This window comes from Camelus bactrianus, chromosome 18 (assembly GCF_048773025.1).
Source record: "Camelus bactrianus isolate YW-2024 breed Bactrian camel chromosome 18, ASM4877302v1, whole genome shotgun sequence".
Lineage (NCBI taxonomy): Eukaryota > Metazoa > Chordata > Mammalia > Artiodactyla > Camelidae > Camelus > Camelus bactrianus.
In genome coordinates this window covers 14,505,309-14,529,372 of record NC_133556.1, presented here as the reverse complement: position 1 = coordinate 14,529,372, position 24,064 = coordinate 14,505,309, and the positions used below count along the sequence as shown (strand labels likewise).

Below are 24,064 nucleotides of genomic sequence, written 5' to 3'. Positions count from 1 at the left end.
AACCTGAAGCCCCTGACATTCACGCCAGCGTGGGGCCTAAAGTGAAGGAAGAGGGAGGAAGCTGTGGGCCTGCCTACTTTGGGGTGAGGGGGAGGGCCCCCTCCCCACTCACCTGCTCGTCAGAGACGCTTTTCCTTGGAAATCCAGACTGAAGCCCGCAAAAGTTTGTCAAGGGAAATAAATCTTTGGACAGGGGTCTGTGAGGAGGGAAGGAGGGGTAGGGGGACTCAGATCTGTGGCCCTCCCTGCCTCCTTTTCTGATCTCCTCTGCTCCTGACTCTGGGCCAGGACCTGGGCTATTGTGATCCTCTGAAGCCTGCTTCTTTAGAGGGAGAGCAGATGCAGGCACTACACTCGCACCTCAAAATAACCCAGTCCATGGACAGGGTGTGGCTGGGGTACCCAACATCCTGATTCTCAAGGCCCAAGTTTCTCCCATAATGCTGCCTGTGGGGAGCAGTGTCCCCCACTCTCACCTTCAAACACAATCATTTACTTGGGGAGGAGGAGAGGAGGGCAGGGGCACCTGCCGAAGCACTAGCCCCTCTGTCTTCTGGCCTTCCAAAGGGGCTGCCGTCCAGCCAGCCAAGGGCTCTCTGAGTCTCGCTCTGCTGGGAGCCAGGCTCTCCGCTGCTGGTTCCCAGGCTGCTGAGCTGGGCAGGCCATTTGTGGTTCCAGTGGCCTGGAGAAAGGTGTCCTGAGGCCCCTCAGGGAACAGGGCATGTGGGCCCCGGGGGCTGGCCGCTCCCCAAGGGGCAGGGACACTGGGTCATCATCGGAGCTTGATCTCAAAGCAGAGACAGTTGAGGCTCTGGCAGTCAGGAAGTTGGCACGCACAGGCACAGTCGCAGAGCGGGCAGCAGCGAGGGCAGCGAGGGGCCCAATCCTGGGGGAGAGGAGAATGGGGTGAGGGAGGTGGGCACAAGGAAGGGGACCAGAGCCTGCAGCTGTTTCCTTCTCAAGGGAGAAGAGAACAGAGAGGCCTGGAAAGTCCCATTTGCCCAGTGGATCATAGGGTACCATCCATCATTCTTGGGAACAAATCAATTCCCTAAGCTATTGAGAAATCAGCAAGGAGGCAATGTTCCTAACAGCTGGGTTCAGGAGGTAGAAGAAATCATTCAGGGGAGGTGTCTTCCTTTCTTCTCATTTTATAGATGAGACTGAGGACCAGAGATCAGCTGACCCTTTAGGTCCCAATGTTCAGCTCAAAGATGGTTCTACTACATATATCCTTGTGGCCTCATGCAGCTGAAAGTCAGTAGACCAGGAAAGCACACACTCTCTCTGTCCATGATGAAAATAACGTGTCGGTTTTGTGGATTTCTTCCTTGGCCTGAGGCCAAACTGCTGGATCTCATTTGTCTTTCATTTCTAAGCACCTACTCTGTGCAAGGCACAGACTGCATTCATGAATGATTTTTAAAACTCTAGTTTTCTTTGAAAATTGTAATTTGGCATATTTAATTTGTTAAATGTTTAAAAGGAGTTACATCTCTTATTTATCAGAACCTGGAGTAGGGGGCCTGTTTACAAAAGAGGGAATGGAGTTTCAGAGAGGGGAGTGAGTGCCCAAAGAACTACAACTAGGGAATAGTGCTGGGATGGGCCTGGGCCTGCCTGCTTCCAGTCCTGAGATTCCCCCATGACCCCACTGCTTCCCAGGGCCACGGGTATCAGCTTCTTTCTGGGTCTGCTAGGGCAGGGACAGTTCATCTCCTGTCTCCACTGAGCTGCCAGGGGGCTTGAGCTCAGCAGATATCTGAGATAAAAGAAGACTGTTGAATCAATGAATCAATCAAAGCATATCATTTTTCTCCTCTTTAGGCAAAGAAGAAAGAAGAGGGCATCTCAGCTCCCAGAGAAACAGGAGGTCTGTCTCTCAGAGAAAAGGAACAGCATGTCCTTAGAGACAGGGAGAACCGGTCCACTCCAACCCACTCCTCTTCTGCCCTGGGACAGGGATGATCTGTAACTGCTTCAGGCATGGACTGGAGTCAGGCCAAGTGGCTGGAGTGGGACACACCCAGTATGTGTGACAGAAGATTGGCTCCTTGAGGCCTGGGGCAGAGCTAGTGACAGTCACAGTTGCACAGCTCAATCAGACACCGGGCCAAGCCAGGAATAGGGGAATGACCTTTAAGAACAGCTGATGTTTCGGGGTGTGGTGTCAGATGACCAGTGAGATCAGCTTCACTAGGGGCTCCAGTGAGGGGAGAGGATCCACTACTGCCAAAAGAACTGTGTCTCAAGGACGCGCGAGAAGTAGCATGGTGGAAGGAGGCAATGGGGTGGTTTCCTTGTGTTTGATGGGGGTGTGGGCTGGAGTGTCTCTGGAGAGTCCCAGGCTGGGGCTGAAGTCAGCACTGTGGGTATTTGGAGGACCACACTGTTATCCTGTGTGCAGAACTGAGTGCTGAGAGAGGCTCCACTGCCCTCACTTCACAGAAGCGGGTATTAAAAGCATTTCTTGGCTCTGTCAGCTGGAAAGATTTGGAGCTAGTCATTAATAACTCGCTAATGGATATCTCCAGTGGCTTCTGGAAGGAATCTGCTTTTTAAGTACATTTAACAAGGGCTCCATGTGACTGTTAACCCTGGTGTTTCTCTAGGCTCTGCAGTTTTTCACTCCCATTTCTTTCACTTTGAGATTGTGAAGACCAGTCTTTACTGTTTGGCACTCAGGCTTGGGTTTCAGTCTAATTCAGGCCCAGGTTTGGCTAGTTCATGTTTTGATCCTCAGTTTCCTCATCTCTGAAACAAATATAACGCCCACTTTACAAGGTTATTGTGGGGAACGAATGGAAAGAACGAAGCACAAGCCTGGTACGTAGTGAGCTCTTGCCATAGCTCTCTTTCCCTGCAGCAGTAGGTCTTAACCCTGGTGTGCATCAGAATCATGTAAGAACTTGTTAAAAATTCACAAAGTCCAATCCCATTCCAGATCTACAGGGCATGGGGCCTGGATGCCTGGCTTTTCAGTTGTAGCCTCATACCTGATTCTGATCACACACAGGGCTGAAAACCAACTGTTGCACTAAATCACATCGTTTCTCACACACAATTGTCATTGCCTTCTGTTTCTCTTTGTCCTTCACTGGAACGTGAGCCCCGTGAGGGCTGGGGCCATGTCTACCTTGCTTCTGCTGCACCCCCAGGGCCCAGCACAGTGCCACCACAGTGACTCTATAAATCTTTGGTAAGTGAATAAATAAGTGAATGAATGGATGAATTAGATCCTCGCAACACACTGTGAAAGAAGTACAGCAGGCAGGTTTCTCCCCCAGAGAGAAAGAGAAACCTGGATTTGTGTCCTGACCCAGGCTTTAGGCAGGTCACACTGTCCGCCACAGTTTCTCCAGCTACAAAGGAGGCAAGAGCTTTGGAATATTTGTGGTTGTTTTGTGGTCGTTATTGTTACTAGAAGGAAACTGAAGAACACAGAGACCTCACTGTGCTTTGTGGAAAGACAGCTCAAGGACAGAATGACCCTGCTCACCATTCACCATTCTAGAATCCTTCCTGGCTCTGGCAGAAGCCGGGTAGGACCAGGCCCTGAGGTCTCTGGGTCTGGACATCCCAGCAAACTGGAGGAGGTGGGAGGAGCCAGTCCCTCCTGACAGTGCACCTGACTCTCAAGGAGAAAAAAAGGCCTCTGACAATTTCCTCTCCATGGACAGAAAGTGAAGGGAGTGGCATCCCCAGGACATGGGGCCAGAAATTATTTTGTAATTGAGCATTTCCAGGGTTGTCTTCTTTTTCCCCTCTGTCCCCTTAACCTCAGCCCTGGGTCCCATCTCCCGGCTTCTCCTGAGAAACCAGAAGCAGATTATCTGAAAGAGGAGAGCTCCTTGCCCCATAATTTATTTTGAAACTCAAAACATCTTGCAGGGATTTGCAACTGCAGTCGGCCTGAATTATGAGTCTGCTTGGTCTTTTCCCCTCACTCTTCCCTCCCCAGGGAAGGTCCCCACTTCAAGGGGAGGTGCTTTGCTGTCTAAATCTCTGAGCCCAAAATAATCACAGCCTAGGAAGGTGGTCAATTACATTTAACATCTTTAAAGCCACAAATGCAAAAATGGCCTGTCCTCTGCGAGCCAGGCTTCTCCCTGAGGGTTCTGTTTCAGCACACCATGGAGCAATTTGCTAAGCAAGACTCTACTGTGGAATGCAGGAGAAGTGACTAAACTTTCCCGAGCTAATTTATTCCCTTGCAAAAGGAGGATTAAAAACATGGATAGGTAGCCATGGTGTGATGGCAAGTTAAAAAGGGGCAAGTAGCAGTTGTGATGAAATAGTGTATGTGGTATATATGGTATGAATACATTTTTATCAATAATAGAATACAACTGATTTTACAGTGATAGCAATAGTACAGTATGTATGTTTATATATGAGGGGCATACACAAAACACAGCAACCTTGGTTAGAGCTGGTTTGTAAAGTGACTTGTACTTTCTATGTATTTCTACATGCACACTTTGCAATCAATGCTCTTTGAAATCTGGAATAAAAATGTATAGGCTTTTAAAAATACTCAGGGGCTGTTAACAAAGTAGCCCAGTATCTAGAACATTGTATTCACTCAGCCAACAGAAGGAGCTCTGTGAGGGGCTCTGTTTATTCTTTTAACTACCACTTTCAGAAGTGCTTATGTGCCCGACAGGTTACACACATTACCTTTCTCAAGCTGCCACCCTATTTTCTTTTCTCCAAGTAGCTTTCATTACCAGAAAGTATTGGATATGTTGTTTATGTTGTTTATGTTGTTTTTGGCTGTCTCCAGTGGACCCAGTACCTGGAACTGTGCCCTGCCTAGAATAGGTGCTCAGTAATAAATGTTGAACCAAAAAAAATGAATGCACAGATGGTACAAAGATCAGGGCTCAGGGGCCAGTGGCCAGGATGAGAACTCACAGCTTCGGAGGGCTGGGGGCAGCAGGCATCCAGGTAGTGGGCTGGGCTGGGCAGAGGGAAGTCGCAGGCTTCTGCACAGGTCCAGCAACAGTCTTGGGGCCTGGAGGCGCCTTGCTTCCTGCAGGGGGAACTGCAGTCTGTGCAGCCCTGGGCCTAGGAGATCGCAAGGCTCAGGATCTAGACCAGGCAGCAGATAGGGACAGCCAAGTCTTGGCTTTTGGGAGAGGGGCAGGAGAAGGTTCAGCTGGGGACAGGAAGGAAGGAAAGGGATAGATGGGGGGACTAAATGGCAAAGGTGTCTCAGGGTACTGGCCTGCAGATGAGGGGACAAGTTGACCAGGTTCTTCTTCCCCAGGGCCCACCCTGCAGTCCCCACCAGGCCCCTCACCAGCAGGCAGTGCCTAGTCAGCAGCACTAGGCCCAGCAGCAACAGATAGATGCCCACAGCGATGACGACGATGGCGGGGATGGGGAGCAGCAGAGAGGGACTGCTGACGGGAGCCGGGGTTGGATTCCACGGGCTAGAGGAGGCCTGGACAGCACAGGAGGAAGGGGTGACAAGGTGGTGGAGAGGGGCTGCAGGAACACAGAAATACCAGGAGGAACACTGGAGGTGACTGGGAAAAGGGGAGGAACAGCCAGCAGGTGGTGGGGAGAGTCAACAGGACTACACTGTCTTGTCCCCAAACCTTTCTTTTCCCTTTTTATCCTGATCTTAGCACCATCAAGGACCTGTTAGTTGTTCAAAACTTTTCCAAGACTTACTGATCTTCCTTTTGGAATGCCTCTCCAAACAGATCTATTGTCTCTGATTCCACTGCACTACTTTACCATCCCTCAGCCTGCAGTACTGGCCCCTGTCTTGCAGCCTGCAGTTGTGCCCCTTTCCACACCAGCTGTCCTTGTGTAGCCCTCCCTCCCTTACAATCCATCAATGGCTCCCACTGACTCAGCCCAAACTTCTTATCAAAGTGACAAAGTCCTCAATCTAGCCATGCCTTCCTCTCCCTCCCTTTCCCTCTACACTCCAGCCATAATGAAGTCCTAGCAGTTCCCCAAATGCCCTATCCTCTCTCTCATGCCCACATCTCTCCCCATGCCTGTCTCCTGTCGGGATGCCTTTTCTCAACTACTTGGCCAACTCCTCATCATTGTAGGAACAGTGAAATGTGCCCTCCCGTGGGAAGGCCGCTGCCCTTGCATTCTCTTTCTCACAACTCTTGTCCTGAGCTGGAAGGGTCTAAGTTGTGTAAAGAGTCCCCTCTCCAGTCTGGGCTCGGGCTTGAAGGCAGTCAAAGTCAGGATGAGCTGAGGGCGCTCAGGGGGTCGCTCCAGAGAGGGGTAAGGGGCCTAGGACTCACGTCCATGGGGCGGGACAGCGCCGGTCAGTTCAGGAGCTACAGAGGAGAGAAAGTCCTGAGTCTCAGAGACTGAGAGGGGCCATTAGGGTGGGGTGCCCATTCTCCTCCTCCCATTTCCCGTTTGGGGAAACTGAGGCCCAAAGATGGTCCCTGGTCCCGACAGTGGAGATCGGGGTTCGGGGATGCCGGGCAGGGCCTCCTTCGAAGGCCCCAGCCCGACCCAAGCCACACCCCTCCGTTGTCCCCAAATCCCAGGCTCCCTCCATAGACTATTCCCATCACCTGCACTCACGGGGCCACAGGCAGTTCACGGATTCCGCGCGGCGCTTGGGCCAATCCGCCGCGGCCGCACCTCACAGAAACCTCCCGCTAGTTCTCGTTGTTGCCATGGGGATCAGAGCGCCGCTCCTACGGCGGCCGCCGAGACCCAAAACTGCTTCTGCCCGCCTCGCTTCTCATTCCCGAGCCTCTGCGGCCATCAGCTCTTCTTAGTCGCGGTCCTCTCGGCTTTCCCGTAGTTACCGAGTAGAAATGGTGCATTCCTGCCGTTACCCGCCTCGGTCGGATCCTCATCATCTTTGGGTCCTGCGGGGCTACAAGGGGAAGACTGAACCCCCAGGCTACACCAACCACCAAACGGCTGTGTGACTTGGGCCAAGTCACTGTGACCCACTGACTCCGTTTTCTCCTTTGTAAACAGGGAAACTCCTGCCTTCCAGGGATGTTGAAAAATTTAGAGCTACTTGTTAATCATATAGAATTATCCTCAATATTTTTTCAAGCTGTCCCCATTCATTTTTATTGACAGTGCCCAAATTTAAGTTTCATCATCTAATCCCTTCAACATTCACATCACTGTCGGAGTGATTCCCTCCCACCCACATCAGATCTTGGTCCTTTTCTATTTTAAAAGCCCGAAGGCTCCCCATTCCAGGATACAGTTCAAATGCTTTAGCCCACTGTCCACACCATCCACCCTGGGCCCTGCTTAACTTACATTAGTTCATTCACAATGTATCCCACAGGATGCCAAGCACCACTCTAGGCTTTGGGAACTCTGATGGAGAATAAGGCAGACAATTTCCTGCCCTCAAGTTGCTTATATTCCACTGGGGGAAGAGGATCAGGTAACATGTAAACAAATAAGATTGTTTTGTGCCCCATCGGTTCTTTCAAGTTTCCACTATAGGATCTGTTCAAGGTTTCTGAACCAGTGCATAGGGTTTCACAGCTCGACTCCTTTGCAGATGCTGTTCCCTCTGCCTAGAACACCCTTCCTGTCTCCCCTCCTCCTTCCTCATCCTTTGATCCACTGCTCGGTTTTGCCTCAGGGAGGTCTTCCTGGCTGCCTCAGGCAGAGGTGGCTGCATTGAACACCATGTACATACCTTCTAACACTTATCACAAGGTATTTAAATTCCCCATGTCAGTGCCTGGCTCCCCAATTAGACTGCAAGTGCCTCCGTCTGATTCATCAACATAACCCAAGCCTCAGCAGTTGGCTTGGCCTTGGGGGGCCTCCAATGAGTACTTACTAATTCTATGAATGAACGGAATCCAACCAATGAAGTACTGTTATTCAGATGCCCTAGTTCCCTTGGCTCTTAAGGCCTACAACTTCCCACTTTCATTCCTGACCTTTTTGGTTCTATGTACACATGCTCACATACACACTCTCACATAAGCACACCTCTCCACAGAGGCCTCAGACTTCACCCATGATTACTGCATCCTGACATGCTTCCCTGAAAGCAGCACCACTGTATACCTACTTTTGTCTATGTTCTCCATCCCGAGGTACCCCATCACAGCTGCTGCCCTCAGGAATTCCTGCACCATGAGGCAGCCACAGAAATTGTGTCGCTAGTTCCCAAATATCCCTTCTCCCTCTCAACCACACTGAAAGGGTCTCAGCCACCTCCTTTGCCACCCCCAGGCCTCTCAGAGGGGGCTTCAAGCCCAGAAAACAGGAATCTAGCTGTCCCCCATGTCACCTCTGTTGATTCTGTCTGGGTCAGACTGCCGGCTTAGGGCTGTCCCCTTGTCTGCTCCCATCTTCTCTGCAGAATCCTGAGGCCCAAGATGACACCAGTTCCCACCTCAGCCCCTGGAAAGTCTTCAGGTGACAACACTCCCTCCTTCTCTTCAGCTCCTGCCAACAGAGACACGTCAGCCTTGGCAAGGCCTCTGGACATGTCCATGGCCTGCAGAGGCCAGACTCACTGCAGATGGTATTCTGTTCCTACCATGGGCTCCTACATTATGCAGGAGGGTGGACAGGGCACCAGGTCTGCTCATTGCAAGGCAAGCCAATAGAAGGGGGGATATATGCACCTCACTTTGCCAGGGTCCCGCTTCTACCCATATCACACCATTTGTTGGAGGCAGGGAAAAACTGACTTCACAACAGCTGAATAGCCACAAGGTCTCCCTCTATGTAAAGTTCAAAGCTGGCGATGTCAGATATTATCAAGTGCGGTTTTGCACTGCCCCTGGGAAAGAAAGTAAAAGATTACATACTTACCATCATGGGGTGGGTGGGAGATCTGAGTCGCAAAGAAAGCCCAGAAGATGAAAGATGCCTCTGCAGACCTGGGCCTGGGTGTGGGAAGAGAACCTGGCAGTTCTGATTTTGATCTAATACTTTCAGGCCCCTCCTATGGACATCAGATAATACTGCCTCCCAGAAATGAGGAGGAGTTCACCAGTCTCCTTATTATAAGACTGAAAGGCCTATGCTTAGGTAATTACCTTGCAGGAATTAGAAGCTGAGCTGAGCTAGAGCAAGTATCAGTAGAGGCCTCTTTACAGATTTTATTTTATTTCATCCTAACAGTAGACCCCAGTGGCAGAAACCATCATTTCCACTTTACAGGTGGGAAAGAATTATGATCCAGTTGAAAAGGAATTTTAGAACCAGGCAAGATTTAGGTTTGAACTCTAGTTCTGCCACTGAGTGTCAGTGTGACCATGGCAAGTTCATTGACCTCCCTGAGCCTCAGTCTTCTTCATCTGGAAAGTGGGGATTACATAAGAGATTGGCAAGGGCTTATTGTGATGATTAAAGAACATGTATGTAGAGCACCTGGCACAGAACAGGGATCATTAAAAATATAACAAGAAATATTAATAACTATCACAATATTTACAACGTGCCACATAGGAATATTCATTCGTCCCACAGCCCTATGTAGAGAGACTGCTCTTGTCTCCATTTTATAGATAAAAAGCCGAAGGCTCAGAGGAGTTAAATCACTTGCACAAGTTCTCCTGGCTAGTGAGTGACAGAACTAAGATTTGAGTCCAAGCAAAGGGACTTTGTGTGTATACAGCTGAAGCTCAGAGAGGTTGTGACACTTGACCAAGGTCACACAGCCAACCTATGGGAGAAAAAAGGGTCTGGATGCTTAGTTTTCTCGTTCTAGCTCAACTGTTGTGCCCCTCAGCCTCTTTTGTTACAGATAAAGGGTGGACTGGGCTTGCTAAGAACAGGACCTAACTTGGGACGGGTACAGTAAAAGCACTACATAATAAATGAGTTGTCGAGCTGGCCAGGACACTCCCCAGAGCACTGGGAGGGGGAATTGGACCCTTCCCTGGGTATCATGTGGGAAGCAGGCCTCTTCTGACTGTTTATTGTTTACTTATTCACAGCCTTCGATGATCTCACACTTGCACACCCCCGCAGGGCCGAGGCGGCGCGGAGGCACCCGGGTAAAGAAGATGCTCAAGACAGCATTTGGACTTGAGGAGGCTGAAATAGCAGGAAACGGTAAACTCCAGGCTCAGGGTGACTGTGTTCACTTGGGGGTGAGAGAGAGACTCACCTGGGGAGCCTGGCTGGAGAGGGAAAGCTGCAGCTGAAGTTGCCGTGGGAGCCTGGACGGGCCTTGGGGCAGCACCACCCCCGCGCTGCCCCTCACCACGCGGGTGCTGCGGGCTGCCTTCCTGGGGCGTGTGTAGCGCCGGGGGGTGGGGGCGGGGGCTGCACCCCCACCCAGAGATGGCTGGCGCTGGCTCCCTTCCTCCGCAGGTTGTTCAGACACTCCCAGAACGCCCAGACAAGGGACCCCGGTGTGTGGAATGCATCCCATCTTGGATTTATTTTAGATGGTACACCCATCAGCAAGACAGCGCGCGCGCGCGCGCGCGCGCGCGCGCGCACACACACACACACACACACACCCGAAAGCCATTCTCTTTCCAATTTCCTTTCAACACTTCTGATTATTCCAGGACAAAGTCTCATTTTGCTGCCAGAAGCCCTTTAACACCTCTCTATCCGTGATTATCTTGTCTTCTCTAACAGAGAGAAGGCCTCCAGCTCAGAATTCCGAGCTTGTGATAATATCTAGGCAGAACTTTAGAACAAGTTTTTTCACTTTATTTTTTGTTACCTTCTATTTACAAGTGATACTGGTTTTCTATTTTCTGTAGTGATAAAAAGTTTCCTGTTAAAGAACAGTGTTAAAGGCGGGGAGGGTATAGCTCAAGTGGTAGAGCGCATGCTTAGCATGCAGGAGGTTCTGGGTTCAATCCCCAGTACCTCCTCTAAAGATAAGTAAATAAATAACCTAATTACTTCCCCCCACCCCCGCCAAAAAAATTTAAAAATAAATAAACTATAAAGTATATAGTTAAAAGCAGGTACTCTGGAAATCAGACTACTAGGTTCAAATCCTAGCTGTGCCATGCCATTTCCTGCCTGTACGATCTTGGGCAAGTCACACAACCTCTTTGTGCCTCAATTCCCTCATCTGGAAAGAGAAAATAATAATAATGGCATCCTCTTCTTAGGTTATTGTGAGGATTACATGAATTAATGTATACAAAGGGCATGGACTGGTACCTGACATCTAGTATACGCTGTATAAATGTTTGCTCTTATTAGGTCAAATGGGCAAAAAACCCCTGAGGTTTAGAGAACACTTCTTGGGCCCAATCCCACCACTTTCCACGTGAGGAAACAAAACTTTGGAGAAGAAATTAAGCAGCTGAGCTAGGATCTGGGCAGATCTCTGTATTTCCAATCCATTTACCAGCCATTTCAATCTTCACTAATATAACCTCTCAGCCTCAGTTTATTCATCTGCAGAATGGGACTAATACTATTTCACTGGATGTTGGGATGCTGTGTGTAAAGGTGGCTCAGAAAATGAGTTGGTATGATGTCTCCAACGCATTTTCAACAGGGGTAATATCACCCCCATGAAGGCAGAAATTGGTTCTTTGGGGGAAAAAAAGCAATCTTACTCTTTTAGGTATATATAGCACAGATATACAGTATATTTGTGTTATCAAAAGTGCATGAGGAGTGGTGATTAGGAAACAAAATGTCTGAAAAAGTCTCAGGGAGCAACATGGGAAAAGAAGTTGAGAAATACTGCTCTTAACCAAGATTTTTCCAACTTGGGTTGTTACTCATAAATGTGTTGTGAAATCAGCTTAATAGGTCATAACCAGCATTTTCGGAGGAAAAAAATGAAGAGGAAAAAGTGATATAGTACAGTGTGCACTGCACATAATAAGAATCAGTAAGTATTGTGAGAAAGTTCAAGTTCAGTTTGGCAAGGTCTCTTGTGGGTTGTTGTAAAAAAATGATGCAAGTCATTGCTCTAAACGACTATTTTTCTTTTTCTCCCCTCATTATTTATCTCTCAGACAAGCCCGTGCATTCTTGCACTGTTTTACTCTGAACAGGAAGAACTTGATAAGGAAAGAAAGAAATGTGGAAGACAGTGTCCTGCATCCAATGAAACTAGGGTCGACTCTTACCAGCTCACGGCCCAGGACTCTTCCCTTCCTTATTCCGTTTTCCAGGGTAAGCCACAGCTACACAGGAAAAATCTGGTGGTGGTGCCTTCAGCACCAGAGGAGAAAATCACTCCCACTTTGCTGCCTCCCCTCCTTCCCTCCTTCCTCTGCCTCCCTTTTCCTCCTCTCCTCACTGCTCCCAACTTGGAAGGCAGCAGCCATGCTGATCTGAGTCTGAGTCCTAGCTCTGCCATTTACTGTGCAATCCCAGGGTGAGTCATCTAACTCCTCCGAGCCTCAGTTTTCCCAGCTATAAAATGGGGAGATGATTTGTAAGATTGTAGCGATACTTAAGTGAGAGAATGTCTAGAAAGTGTATCAGTATCTTAGTGCTACCAGTGCTCATAATAATACTGGCTAAAAGGCCATGAACCCTGTGTGAAGTTGTTTATACATGTTAACTCTATTTAATCCTCAAAATGAGCTTACACAGGAGTAAGGAAGGTAACAAGGCAGATGCTAAGTCCAGCTGCATGGTTTCAAACAGTTCAGTAGCTTTTCACATGTTTGGTTTTTAAACAATTTTTAAACTATGTATGATAATATAAGAAGCTCTTTTCACATGTTTAAGGGCCATCTATAATTCTTTGTGACCACATAGCCTCCCTTTTAAAACAGCTTTCCTCATAACCCCACAGAATGACTTTAGCTTACATCTTATTGGCCAGACCTCTAACTACCAGGGAGGCTGGGAAATACAGTTTTTTAAGTAGGCACATTTCAGTCCCCAACAAAACAAGGAAGGCGGTAAGAATGGATATGGGTTAGGCCAGCAGAGGTCTCATCTTCAACAGTCTTATCTTGCTCTTGGTTTAACCTTTAATTTAATTTTCAAAGGCATCTCCAGAAGGGGGAAATGGATTAGCTAAAGAAGTAAGAACTGTTAGCAGAGATAAGCTCTGAAAATGTGGCTGATGTGTCTAAATTATATTCAATGATCTTTTGTTTCTTTTTGTTTTCATCTTTCAGTTCCTTTGGGAAAGTGAGCTTATGAGTTTTCTATATCTGATAACATTAAAGAGAATGGTATGTTCAGAAAATGATTGAAAAAATCCTCCCTCATTAACTTCCTGACTACGTAAATTTGGGCAAGTTTCCAAACCTCTCCGTGCCTCTGTTTTCCCATCTGTAAAATGGGTACAATAATAATTCCCACTCACAAAGTTGTTTTAAGGAAATGATGGTATTTTTAAGCACTCAGATCAGTGTCTGGCCTATAGTTAATGCTATATAATTAGCATTTAATGAGCTGGCATTATTATTATCTCAACTTCACAGATGAAGACTTGAGGCCCACAGAGACTGGCCCATCATCATTCAGGGAATGGAAGAGCCTAAATTTGTTTAGCATTGTAAAAATTCCAGGTGAGTTTGAATAAAGTGCACAAATTTTAAGAGTATGTCTTGAGAACATTTACATATGCAAACACTCATGATCTCTGTAAGAGCATTCTCAACCCCTCAGAAGGCTCTCTGGAGCCTCCTCTCAATCACTAAGTCCTCCAAACTAAAAGCTGTTCTGATTTTTCACCAAAGATATTTTGCCTGTTTTGAATTCCATCCAAATGGAGCCATACCGTATGCTTTTTAAAATTATCCACGGAGCCTGAATTTGAAGCCCAGATGGTTCCTCCCTAGAAACTGCCGTCTTAACTACTACCCTATACCGCCCTCTAAAGCAATGACTGTTTAGGCTGCTCTTATTTCCCCCACCTCCTCTTCCTTTCCCCTCTTTCAGCTCTACCCCTGAATTATAGCTGCCCATCAAACCATCAACGAATTCTCATTGGTCAATTCTGAATTAGAAGGTTTCCCCCTGCAACTCTCCTTCCACCAAGCAGGCCACTCCGCCAGGAAGCATATGATAGGGCACATGGGTCAAGAAGTGGACCAATGGGAAGATGGCATATTCCAAACCGTCAGCCAATCCACCAATGGGAGGGTGATGTTCCCACCCACTCTAACTGCCTCCGCAAAGCTGCATCGGCCTCGTGCCCTTGCAGTTTGACACCTTTCTTAGACACTAAGAAGATCCCCTTTAAACTGCTTAAGGGATGCAGGATGGCAACCCCTGACCCCTCCAAGTCCCTCCTGGCCCTTCCCCACCTTTCTCCTCCCTGGAGTGGACGGGAGGGGAGGCTTTTCCAGACAAAAATAGCATATATGTAAATATTTATGTTTCCATCGGTTCTCCTATTGTTTGTTTTCTTTTTTTAGTGGGATAATGCTTTGATTTTTCTTTTTAAAGAAACATTATTTTTAAAACTTCAATTATCTTTACAATTTGAACACCTGCCCCCTCCCCCCCTTTTCTGAGTTCTGGGTGCTGATGAGAATCACCAGCCTCCCTGTGTAGCCTCCACCTTGCCCCTCAGAGGTGAGGACCTAAGGGAGGGGAGATGTGACCGGAAGAGCTTGGGGTGGGGGGGACAGAGGATGGGATAAGGTGAGTTAAGAGCAGACATATAATTACAGTTGAAAGAGAAGGAGTTTTAAGTTGTGAGATGGACTGGGAGGTGTAGACCAGCTTCAGGGATTACAGGGAAAATGAATAAAATTGTTGGGATTGGATTGATAACAAAAAATTAGGGTGTCTAATTGCCCTGGATGAGGGCTATTTAAAGTGCAGTAAGGATCCCTAAGAGATTGGGAAAGAGCTACACCTGGTGGCTTTTTTGACGGTTACAGATAGATGGATCCCATAAGCCACTGAGTTACTGGGGTGAAGAGGGGGCTCTGAGTCTGAGGGGCACTGTGCTGAGGTGTTCTCACAGCCATCTTTTCTCACCTTCTCTACCGCAGACAGGCATGACCCTGCTCTTTGTGCTGGGCTGCATCTTCTTCCCGTTGAGCTTTGCTCTCCTTTGCTGGAGTCTGCAGAACCACTCCAACCTGCGGATGGAGAGACCAGAGGCTGTTTTGGTGGCATCTAAGTAAGAGGAGAGGGTGAGGGCATCCTTCCTGGGGCCAGGGCTGGAGGAGCTGATCTCCTACTTTCAGGAAGAGTTAGTGGTGAGAGCAGAAGCAGATTATGTGTGTGTGTGTGGAGGGGGTGCAGTATAGAATCAAAAGACACTGGCTATGGGATCTTTTGCTAGTCATTTACCTCTCTGAACTTCAGAGCCACCGTTTGTAAATGGGTTTAAGAAGAATACCCACCTTCCATGCTTCATGCAGATGTTGTTTCAGGGTCAGGTGAATTCACGCCTATAAAGTAGGGGTTGCAAACTCCTGCAAGTAATCTAAGGAGAGTAGGCTCTGCGGGGACAGCATGATCTGGACTCATGTTCATCCCATTGAATGGGGGCAGTGGCTGCTCAGCTCCAGCCAAGCATCATGGAGTTAGAGTGTGAGCCCAATGTTGTCTGATCTTCTGACTTTTCCTTAAAAGAAGCTGAGCTTTTATGTGAAATCTACTTTTCAAACACTGACACATAACTTAGAATTTAAGAAAATACTATACTGGCAACACCATACCGGCCAAACAAAACATGTTTATGGGCTGGACTGGGCCCTTGTGCTGCAAATTTATGATCTGTTTCACAAAGATTAATAATATACCTGTGAGCTATCACCAAACCTTAGGGAGGAGAGGGAGCCTGCAGCAGGCAGAACTTACTCGAGTTTCCGGAAGACAGAAAACCATTGCTGCCTTTAATCCCCACTAAACAACTTGAAGCCATAACTCCTTGACCATGTCTGTGGTCCTCAACCCAGTAGTCATGGTAGCCTGCTGTCGCTCGTCCTCCCCCAAACTCAGCACCACCCTGTAACTATGCTCATCTTTGGCTTTCGAGCTGTGCAAACATGGGTTTGAAAACCAGCTTTACCAATTCTCATAGCTGTGTTATCTTGAGCAAGATTTTTTGTCTTTTTTTTTTAATCCCTAAGACTCAGTTTTTTTGTCTATAAAAGATACTACTATCTGGGAAGATTAAATAATAATGAATATAAACTACCTCTTCCTGTGCCCAGTATATAGTAAACATTCAGGAAGTATGTCCACTCTTGTCTCTAAAATTGTCCCTGACTTCTGCCTAAGGCCTGAGACCTCTCCTGGGCTGTTCCAGAAGCCTGCCACTAGAGGGCAGCAAAAAATGCAAATCCCAGTCCTTTGATTGCAGAGATGATGGGTGGCCTGGGCTTTGGACAGGCAAAGGTAAATTGTAGGGTTGCTATGGAGGACAGGCTTGGAAACCAAACAACAGTTTGGGTAGCAGGGTCCCACATCATGCAGAAGTCTACAGGATAGTTGGGTTCAGGACGAGAAGGTCAGTCTCCAGGGAGGCAGCATGGAAGGGTGAGAAGCCGCTCAGAGGCCAGTGTGGTTATGGCTGGGTCTCTGACCTGCAGGGTGATCCTGGCCAAGCCACTGGGGCTTAGCATTCTGGCAGCTGAATGAGGGGCTTGAATCAGCCAGTCCCCAGGGTCCTTTTCCACTTAGAAACTGGGCTGTTCTGTGAAGTTGTAGAGGAAATGGAGCCGGGAGCATAATAAGCCTGAAGAGAAAGAGAGTGACCAGTGCTTAGGGGAGGCCAGGAGAGGCCAGGCAGCCAGAAGGACACGGGCAGGGGCATCTTTGGGCTCGAGGTGGGTTTTCAGTGAAGCAGTGCTTCCCTACCCTCTTCAAGCTGCTCTGCTGCCTAGGGTGAGGGGATTCCTGCCTCTTCTTAACTATATGAGCTTGGGGAGGGTCACCAAAAATCTCGGGACAATTTCTGGACCTGTAAAAAGAGGAAAAATGCTGTTACAATAGTTAGAGGAGATCATGGGACCGTCTTGCAGTGGAGTCAGAAGATAGAGGCGCCTCCTGAACACCAGAGTTTCCCTCCCTCTCACTGGGGGTGAAGGTTGTGGGGCTTTCTGGGTCTGGAGGACACTGTGTTGAGATGTTTTTAGTCCCATCCATTCCTTACTCTCATCCTTCAGAGACAGCAAGATACATCACCTTCTCCTGCTCCTTCCTCCAGGGAATCCTCTCTCTCTCGCTACTGGAGTGGGTGCCTTAAGCTGGGACCCCAGCAGGCTGCTGAGGGACACGTGTTGGGAGGCTTTGGCTGAGGAGGAAATGGCAGGCATTTGCAAAGTGCTGGTGGGAAACAGGGTCAGGCCCGGCTGAAGGCTCAGGGTCCCTGCCCAGCTGGCCAAGGAGCCCCAGGCCACCTCCCTTCCCAAGAGGAGAGCCAACCCTCCCCTGGCCCTTGTCCTCAGCAGCCCCCTGTGCCGCAGCTGCTGTCTCTTTAAGGGCCTCCCCCTCCCTCTTTCTCTGCTCCCCCCCATCTCTCTGTCGCAGCCGCTGCTGTGGCTCAGAGCTGCATGGGGAGACGCTGCTGCAGGTCCGGTTTCTTGGTGTCTGGTCGGTGCCATCATTTCCCCACCCTTTCCCCCGCCCTCCCCAAGCTGGTGACTTCCCCTCCCCCTCCCCCTCCCCACCGAGGGGGCAGGGGGCTGGGCATGAACTCTCTATAATGTCCCATGTAGCCTCCCAGCCGGGCAACGGGGACTGTGACGGCAGCGAGAGGCGGGAGAGCAGTGCTGACCGCTGACCACTTGCCCGGCCGCTCCTCTGTCTCCCTTCCCTCCTGCCCTCTCTCCCTCCCTCCCTCCCTCTCAGAGCTGGCACCACAGTCCCACCCCTCACCCCCTACCCCGCCTCCTGGGGCCCTCCCAGCCTCTCCACGTAAGCCCCCCCTCCCCACCTGCCTCTCTCCCTCCCCTCCCCCATCCGCATCCTCCTCCTGTACCCTCTCCCTCTGTCCTCTCACCAAGTCCTCCCCTCATCTTTCTCCCAACCCTCTGGCTGGCTTTCTCCTGCTCCCTTTCTCAGATCCTCCCTCTCCCCAGTCTCTCCCCATTTCCCCAGTCTCAGCTCACTCCCTTTCTCTCATCCTCTGCCCGGACTCCCCAGCCTCATCCCATCCTAGCCCTGTCCCCTTTGTGCCCCTTTCTCTTTCTCTCTCTCCTGCCCCGGCTTGGCGTCCCTTCTCCACCTCTAACTCCCTTCAGCTCGGCCTCCCTGTCCCTTCACGGCTTCTCCTCTCCCTGCCCGAGGCCTGAGCCATCATGCTGACCCCAATGGTGGCTGGGGGGGTGGTGTTCCCCGGACTCTTCCTCCTCTCCAAGAACACGCTCCAGCGGCTGCCCCAGCTGCGCTGGGAGGAGGCTGACGCGGTCATTGTCTCAGCCAGGTAAACGGCATCCCTTCCCTTCCACCCCTCTTCCCTTCTCAGGCTTTATGGGGATGGAAGGGACCCCAGTGCTTCCATGGACCCTTGGCCTGGTGGCAACTGGGGGCTCCTGAAGTGGTCGGTGGGCTCTACCTCAAAGCTTCCTTCTGTCCTTACTGTCTTACTCGATGTCCCAGGAGACCTCATCCAAACCCAGCCATCTGGTTTACTAGTATTCAGACCGCTCTTCCCTTTCTCATTCACCCTCCCACCCTCCAAAACCGGGCCAGCATGTGACTAAAACATTCCTATAGGATATCAGGGAACAAGGCAAGGGGCAGAGAGCCATGTATTCTTCAGGGCATGTTTGGGGGAATGCGGGACAGAGGAGTGAATGGTGGGACTCTGTACAACCTTGGAATATGGGCCAGAGTTGGGAGGCAGCAAGGAGAGAGCGGGAAAGTGGCCAGGGGGAAATGGGGGCAGCTGAGGGGCCCGTGGATGACTGGTGTGATGACTGGGTAGCTAAGTGGTGCAAGAACACACCTGGGGCATCCCCTTGCCATCTGTGCTGTGCCCCCTCCTGCCACCCCACCCCAGGAAGGGGACTTGTTATCAGCCACTCATTCCTCTCACCTCAAGATGACCTCCCTGGTGTCCTCCTGAGAGCAGGGCGACTCAGTGTGCACAACTGAGGGAGGAAGACGGCAGTGAGGAGTGGGTGACCTGAGTAGCTGCAGGGGGCCAGTCCAGGAGCCTTAGGTGGCAGGGCTGAGCCCTGGGCAAGGCAGCATTGGGAAAAGATGGGCAGGCAGTGACTTCAGAAGCACAGTAACTGGACAGTAAAGAGGAGAAGCCGAGGGGCGCATCCCCTCCCTCTACCACTGCTCCCTCTTCCTCCCTAGGCTAGTGTCCTCTGTCCAAGCTGTCATGGCCTCTACAGCTGGCTACATCGTCTCCACCTCCTGCAAGCACATCATTGATGACCAGTAAGTGCCATGAGACCATCTTGGCCCCCACTGCAGCAGCCTGTGTGTATGTATGACCGCTGAGTACCCCAGATCACCCAGGGGACTCCTCCAGTGGTCCCCAAGTCCTTAACTTGGGCCTGAGCAAGTTAGCTGCAGTAGCTGCAACTCAACACCCAGGGGTAAATTTATCCACATCCTGTCCTTAAAGGTCAGAGCCAGGAGGAGAAGGAGTGGGGAGCAAAAAGGATTCTCAAAGCAGTTCCTAGGTTTCCTGGCCTCTTGGATCATAGTAGGTTCTGAATGTTGTTTCCTCCCCTAGCTCCTCCCACCTTTTCACCCCTCAGACCCCACTTCCAACCAGCACCCACCTGGGGTGCTTCCCTACTCGTGCCGGGCTCACCCCTCACCTCCTCCCAGAATCCAGGTGTCCAGCCCCGGTTCCATGCATGAGAGGGAGAAATGACACAAACAAGGCCACGAATGGTTAGGCAGTGGGGGGAAGGGGAGAGTGGAGGGTGAAAGAGGCCAAAATTTGGCACTGGGAGCTGCTGCAGAGCCTGGTGCTTGCCAAAAAAGCCCAGGCCTAGAGGTGGGGCAGGAGGAGGGAGGAGAGGGGCCCTGTCCGTGGTGCTGACGGGCCAGCTCTAGGTTGACCCAAGGGCTGCAGCAGAGTTGCCTGGGAGGGTGCTGATGACGTCTCACGCTTAACTTCTGGCCCTGATTCCCTTCTCTGGCAGCTGCTGAGCCCCATGGACATTGTCTGGATGCCCCTGACCTAGAGGTGTCTCCTCTCTCCCTCCAGATGAGTTCCCTTATCTGTGGAGTGAGGTCCATCTCTACCTGGAAAGGCTGCTGTGAGGGGGAATTGAGTTATGTCAAATGCCTAGAGCAGCTCTGGTCACACACAGAGGATGCTAAACTCTTTCTTCAGACCCTGTTCTGGGCACTTGGCTTCCTCCTGCCTTCTCCCCTCAATTCCCACCCTGGGTCCAAGATGAGCCTGGCTTCCCACATTTCCTTCTCCCACCTTCTTACAAAGGTCACCTTCCAGCTCCTACATTTTCTTCCCCCTAGTCTCTTCTTGTCCCTCCCTACTTAATCCTCAGGTGGGTGGGAGGGATCAGGGTTAATCCAGGGGCGACAGCTGTTCCTACCTCTGAGTACCTAATTGCTGAGAAGGTGGGGATGGGTTTAACCCTTTGCACTGCAGCCCAGGGCCTGAAGGTCCTGAACCCCTACAAGCCAGCAGTGTTTGTGTCTGCAGCAGCTGACTCTCTGGGCCACTCTCTGCTGTAACTTCTCTGAGGCCCATGGGACCCCTTTCTATCTTCCTGTCCTACGTCTCTAACCTGGGCTGTGGCTCCCTCTCCTCTCTCTCTCCCTCCTAGTCACATGCTCCAGCATGGGTCTCAGCTTCTCTTTTCCCAAAATCATTTCCTCTAGAGTAGGCTGCCTGTCCCCTCCCCAGCCGGCCATCCCCAGGACTCCCCTTCCACTTCCCTCTCACCCCTGTCCTTAGCTGGCCTGCCCCCAGCTCTCATTCCACTTTTCCCTTCAGCGGCAGCTCCTCATATTTTTCCTATGTCCCTTCTGGCTGACTTTGCTTTCATCCCTCCACCGAGCGAGTTCTCTCAGGCCTGCCTCTTCGACCTCCCACCCCCACCTCATCCCACCTTGGACCTGTCTCAGGACTACAGGACCTCATGCTCCATGTGCTGACTCAAGAAGAAACATGCAGTGTTGTATATTCATGCACTTTTCATTTTTGTTTACTCTCAAGGTACATGGAACTTTCTCTGCTCTTGGCTCCTTTTGCTCAGCGTTTTTTCCTTAATGCTTAGCTGTACCTGAAAAAAAAAAAAAACCAAGAGATCGGGTCATATTCAAGCAGAACAAGTCATGCTGTCAGCACCACTGGCTGCCCATTGGGGCCTGTCTGTGACCCCTCTCTCGAATCTTCTAGGGGACAGTGGGGCTCAGAGTTAGGGCTATGGAGCTAGACCTCTTGTGTTTATTCCTTGGTCAGGTTACCTGGCCTCTCTCATCTGTAAAATGGGGTGACAACTATACCTCATTTTTATAGGGTTTTCATGGGGAGAAACACATTTATGCATGTAAAGGATTTAGAAGATCAGAATGGAGGGAGGATAGAGCTCAGTGGTAGAGAGCATGCTTAGCATGCACAAGGTCCTAGGTTCAATCCCTAGTATCTCCACTTAAAAACAAATAAACCTAATTATCTTCCTCCACCCCCCCCCAAAATAGGGCCTGCATGTGATAAGTAGTCAATTAATATTAGCCAATATGATCTCTCCCCACCCTCCCACCTCTGCTGTAATTCATCCTGACCTCAACTGCCATTCAGATCTGGTGTGGCTTGTTTTCTACCTCTGCCTCTGGTCTGTGGCTGTCTTTTGGTCTCTCTTCCTTTTTCTCCGGCCATGTTGCAGATGAGGGAGAGAACATGAATGAATGAATGAATGAATGAATGAATGAATGAATGAATGAATAAATATGAAAAATGGGTGGGTGCTTAGGTCAGTCTGGGTTTGAATTCCAGCCCTACTGCTTACCAGCTGTGGGACTGCAAGATCCTGGGCATGTTTCTCGCCCTCTACCCTTGGGTTCCACCGTGTAACTTGACAGTCCGTTTCCGTCTCAGGTTTGTTATGAGTATCACTCGAGATCTGACTCCCATGATACGTCCAGCACCGACCCCAGCACCTGGAAGCTGCCCTGTCTGTCTCTTTTCCACCTTGACCCCTCTCTATTTCTGCCCAACAGGCACTGGCTGTCTTCCGCCTACACGCAATTTGCAGTGCCCTACTTCATCTATGACATCTACGCCATGTTCCTCTGTCACTGGCACAAGCACCAGGTCAAGGGGCATGGAGGGGATGAAGAGGGGACCAGAGCACCGGGCAGCACCTGGGCCGTGGCACGTGGCTACCTGCACAAGGAGTTCCTCATGGTGCTCCATCACGCTGTCATGGTGCTTGTATGCTTCCCTCTGTCGGTGGTGAGTGGGGGCTGCTGAGAGCCAGGGCCCCATGTCCTGCTCAGGTCAGAACTGCAGGAGCCTAGGAAGCCTTGGGTCCCAGCAGCAGGGTGGGCCCAGGATGGAGGGTCCCCATGGAGGGTTTACTGAGCTCCAGACCAGTCCCAAACAGCAAGAGAGTGGACCATGCCAGCTGTGATGCTTGGGAGCTGCAGTTGCATGACTCTGAGCCCCAGGTCCATCATCTGTAGTGTCAGATGTACCATTTCCCCTGCAGGTGGGTCGGAGGGATACAGTGAGGTAGTGCTCCGAGCTTTGCCACCGTTCCCATGTGCTCAGACTTTCAGAGTGAAGCACCTCCAAAAGTGACAAAGAGGAGAGAGGGAGGGCAGGTACTGCAGGGAATCCAGGGTCAGGCCTGGCTGGCTGTCTCCTTCCTCTCCTCTCAGGTGTGGCGTCAAGGCAAGGGAGATTTCTTTTTAGGCTGCTTGCTGATGGCAGAGGTCAGCACCCCTTTTGTCTGCCTTGGCAAGATCCTCATCCAGGTGAGAGGGGAGCTAAGTGAATGTGAACTTGGTGGGGAGGACAAGGGAAGGGCGGGCACTTTTAGGGAACCTTCTGGGATTCTTTAAAGGACAGGTAAAGAGTCTCCTCTTGGAGGGGCTATAAGGTGGGGTAGAGGGGAGGTGGTAGGTGGAGGCGGTGCGGGTTCTGGGGCCTCTAACCTGACCCCTGTCCCATGGTGGGAAGGCAGGGAGGTGGGCAGAGGGGGAGGCGGCCCAGCGGGCTGAGCCGGATCCAGGGCTGAGGCTCCCCGGCCCTCACCTGGGCACCTGCTCTGCCCGCCCCACCCGCCCCGCCCGCAGTACAAGCAGCAGCACACGCTGCTGCACAAGGTGAACGGGGCGCTGATGCTGCTCAGCTTCCTCTGCTGCCGGGTGCTGCTCTTCCCCTACCTGTACTGGGCCTACGGGCGGCACGCGGGCCTGCCCCTCCACGCCGTGCCGCTCGCCATCCCGGCCCACGTCAACCTGGGCGCCGCGCTGCTGCTCGCCCCGCAGCTCTACTGGTTCTTCCTCATCTGCCGAGGGGCCTGCCGCCTCTTCCGGCCCCGGGGCTCCCGGCCGCCCTCTCCCTGCCAGACCCAGGACTGAGGGTGGGGCCAGGGGGCCCTCCTCACTCCTCCCCCGCCCCACCACCGTGGGGCCAGGGCTCTGGGGCTGCCCGGTGGGGATGGGAGCCAGAGGCCTCTTACCCTGACAGCCCCAGGACTGACAGATGGACTCCAAAGGGGTGGGGACATATCCCCTCTGGGGCTGAGGGCAGGGACCAAGTGAGATGGAAGGCAGGGAGAGGGGACCTCTTCTCACAGTGCCTGAGCTGAGGGCAGGCCCCCTTCTGCATACCCCTCTCTCCATCACCACCCCCGGACCTGGAAACGGAAAGGAAGAGGAAGAAGGGCACCCCTTCCCATCCGCTTAGGGCTTGAGGCTATGGGGAGTCTGAGGGGACCGGGACTCAAAGAACTGTGGGGAGGCCCTGCTGCCAAGGCCATCCCAGCCCCTCTGCTGCAAACTCCTCTCAGCTCCCCTTCATCTGGGAAGGAGGGGACACCCTATCTAACTCTGTGGGCTCGCTCGCTCGGGGCTGGCTGTCCCCATCGCTCCTCTCCAGGGGAGGCCAGCCTGAGGAATCTTATTTATTTTATTTATTCACCCAAATTCAAACTTGTTTGTTGGGGTGGGGGGAGGGAGTTGGCTGCTACCCCCCAGCCTTCCCAGTGCTGAGCAACCCCTGGGGCAGGTGGAGGGGGGCGCCGGTCCCTCCCCCATTAGG

General features: G+C 51.1%; 2 protein-coding genes and 2 long non-coding RNA genes across 9 annotated transcripts; 1 reads left to right on the top strand and 3 right to left on the bottom strand.

The window, feature by feature from the left end:
- Positions 1-88: 88 nt before the first annotated feature.
- Positions 89-7,169, bottom strand: LOC105082879 (uncharacterized). Of its 4 annotated transcripts, none has more exons than XM_045508250.2 (6): positions 6,561-7,059; positions 6,279-6,314; positions 5,306-5,449; positions 4,918-5,070; positions 477-886; positions 89-197 (listed from the first exon to the last, which is right to left on the bottom strand). In XM_045508250.2, the coding sequence occupies exons 2-5, from the start codon at positions 6,282-6,284 to the stop codon at positions 773-775; spliced, it is 417 nt and encodes a 138-aa protein (XP_045364206.1). In that variant the 5' UTR covers positions 6,285-6,314; positions 6,561-7,059; the 3' UTR covers positions 89-197; positions 477-772. The 4 variants fall into 4 exon arrangements, with proteins under 4 accessions (XP_045364206.1, XP_010970868.1, XP_074202212.1 ...); XM_010972566.3 differs by having other exon boundaries at positions 6,571-7,052; XM_074346111.1 differs by lacking the exon at positions 5,306-5,449 and having other exon boundaries at positions 6,561-7,169.
- A 2,137-nt stretch (positions 7,170-9,306) lies between these two features.
- TLCD3B (TLC domain containing 3B) lies at positions 9,307-23,737 on the top strand. 3 transcript variants are annotated; one of them, XM_074346108.1, is made up of 8 exons: positions 9,307-10,050; positions 11,940-12,099; positions 13,371-13,457; positions 14,895-15,025; positions 19,165-19,248; positions 22,015-22,249; positions 22,678-22,773; positions 23,095-23,737. In XM_074346108.1, the coding sequence occupies exons 4-8, from the start codon at positions 14,901-14,903 to the stop codon at positions 23,380-23,382; spliced, it is 828 nt and encodes a 275-aa protein (XP_074202209.1). In that variant the 5' UTR covers positions 9,307-10,050; positions 11,940-12,099; positions 13,371-13,457; positions 14,895-14,900; the 3' UTR covers positions 23,383-23,737. The 3 variants fall into 3 exon arrangements, with proteins under 3 accessions (XP_074202209.1, XP_010970812.2, XP_010970811.2); XM_010972510.3 differs by lacking the exons at positions 9,307-10,050; positions 11,940-12,099 and having other exon boundaries at positions 13,177-13,457; XM_010972509.3 differs by lacking the exons at positions 9,307-10,050; positions 11,940-12,099; positions 13,371-13,457; positions 14,895-15,025 and adding an exon at positions 16,617-18,280.
- LOC123613486 (uncharacterized) lies at positions 14,882-19,190 on the bottom strand. The gene is made up of 5 exons (XR_006720844.2): positions 18,896-19,190; positions 17,041-17,149; positions 16,714-16,816; positions 16,440-16,591; positions 14,882-14,984 (listed from the first exon to the last, which is right to left on the bottom strand). It is a non-coding gene; the product is annotated as an uncharacterized LOC123613486 (long non-coding RNA).
- On the bottom strand, positions 20,971-22,035 carry LOC105082831 (uncharacterized). The gene is made up of 2 exons (XR_006720845.2): positions 21,580-22,035; positions 20,971-21,077 (listed from the first exon to the last, which is right to left on the bottom strand). It is a non-coding gene; the product is annotated as an uncharacterized LOC105082831 (long non-coding RNA).
- Positions 23,738-24,064: the final 327 nt, after the last annotated feature.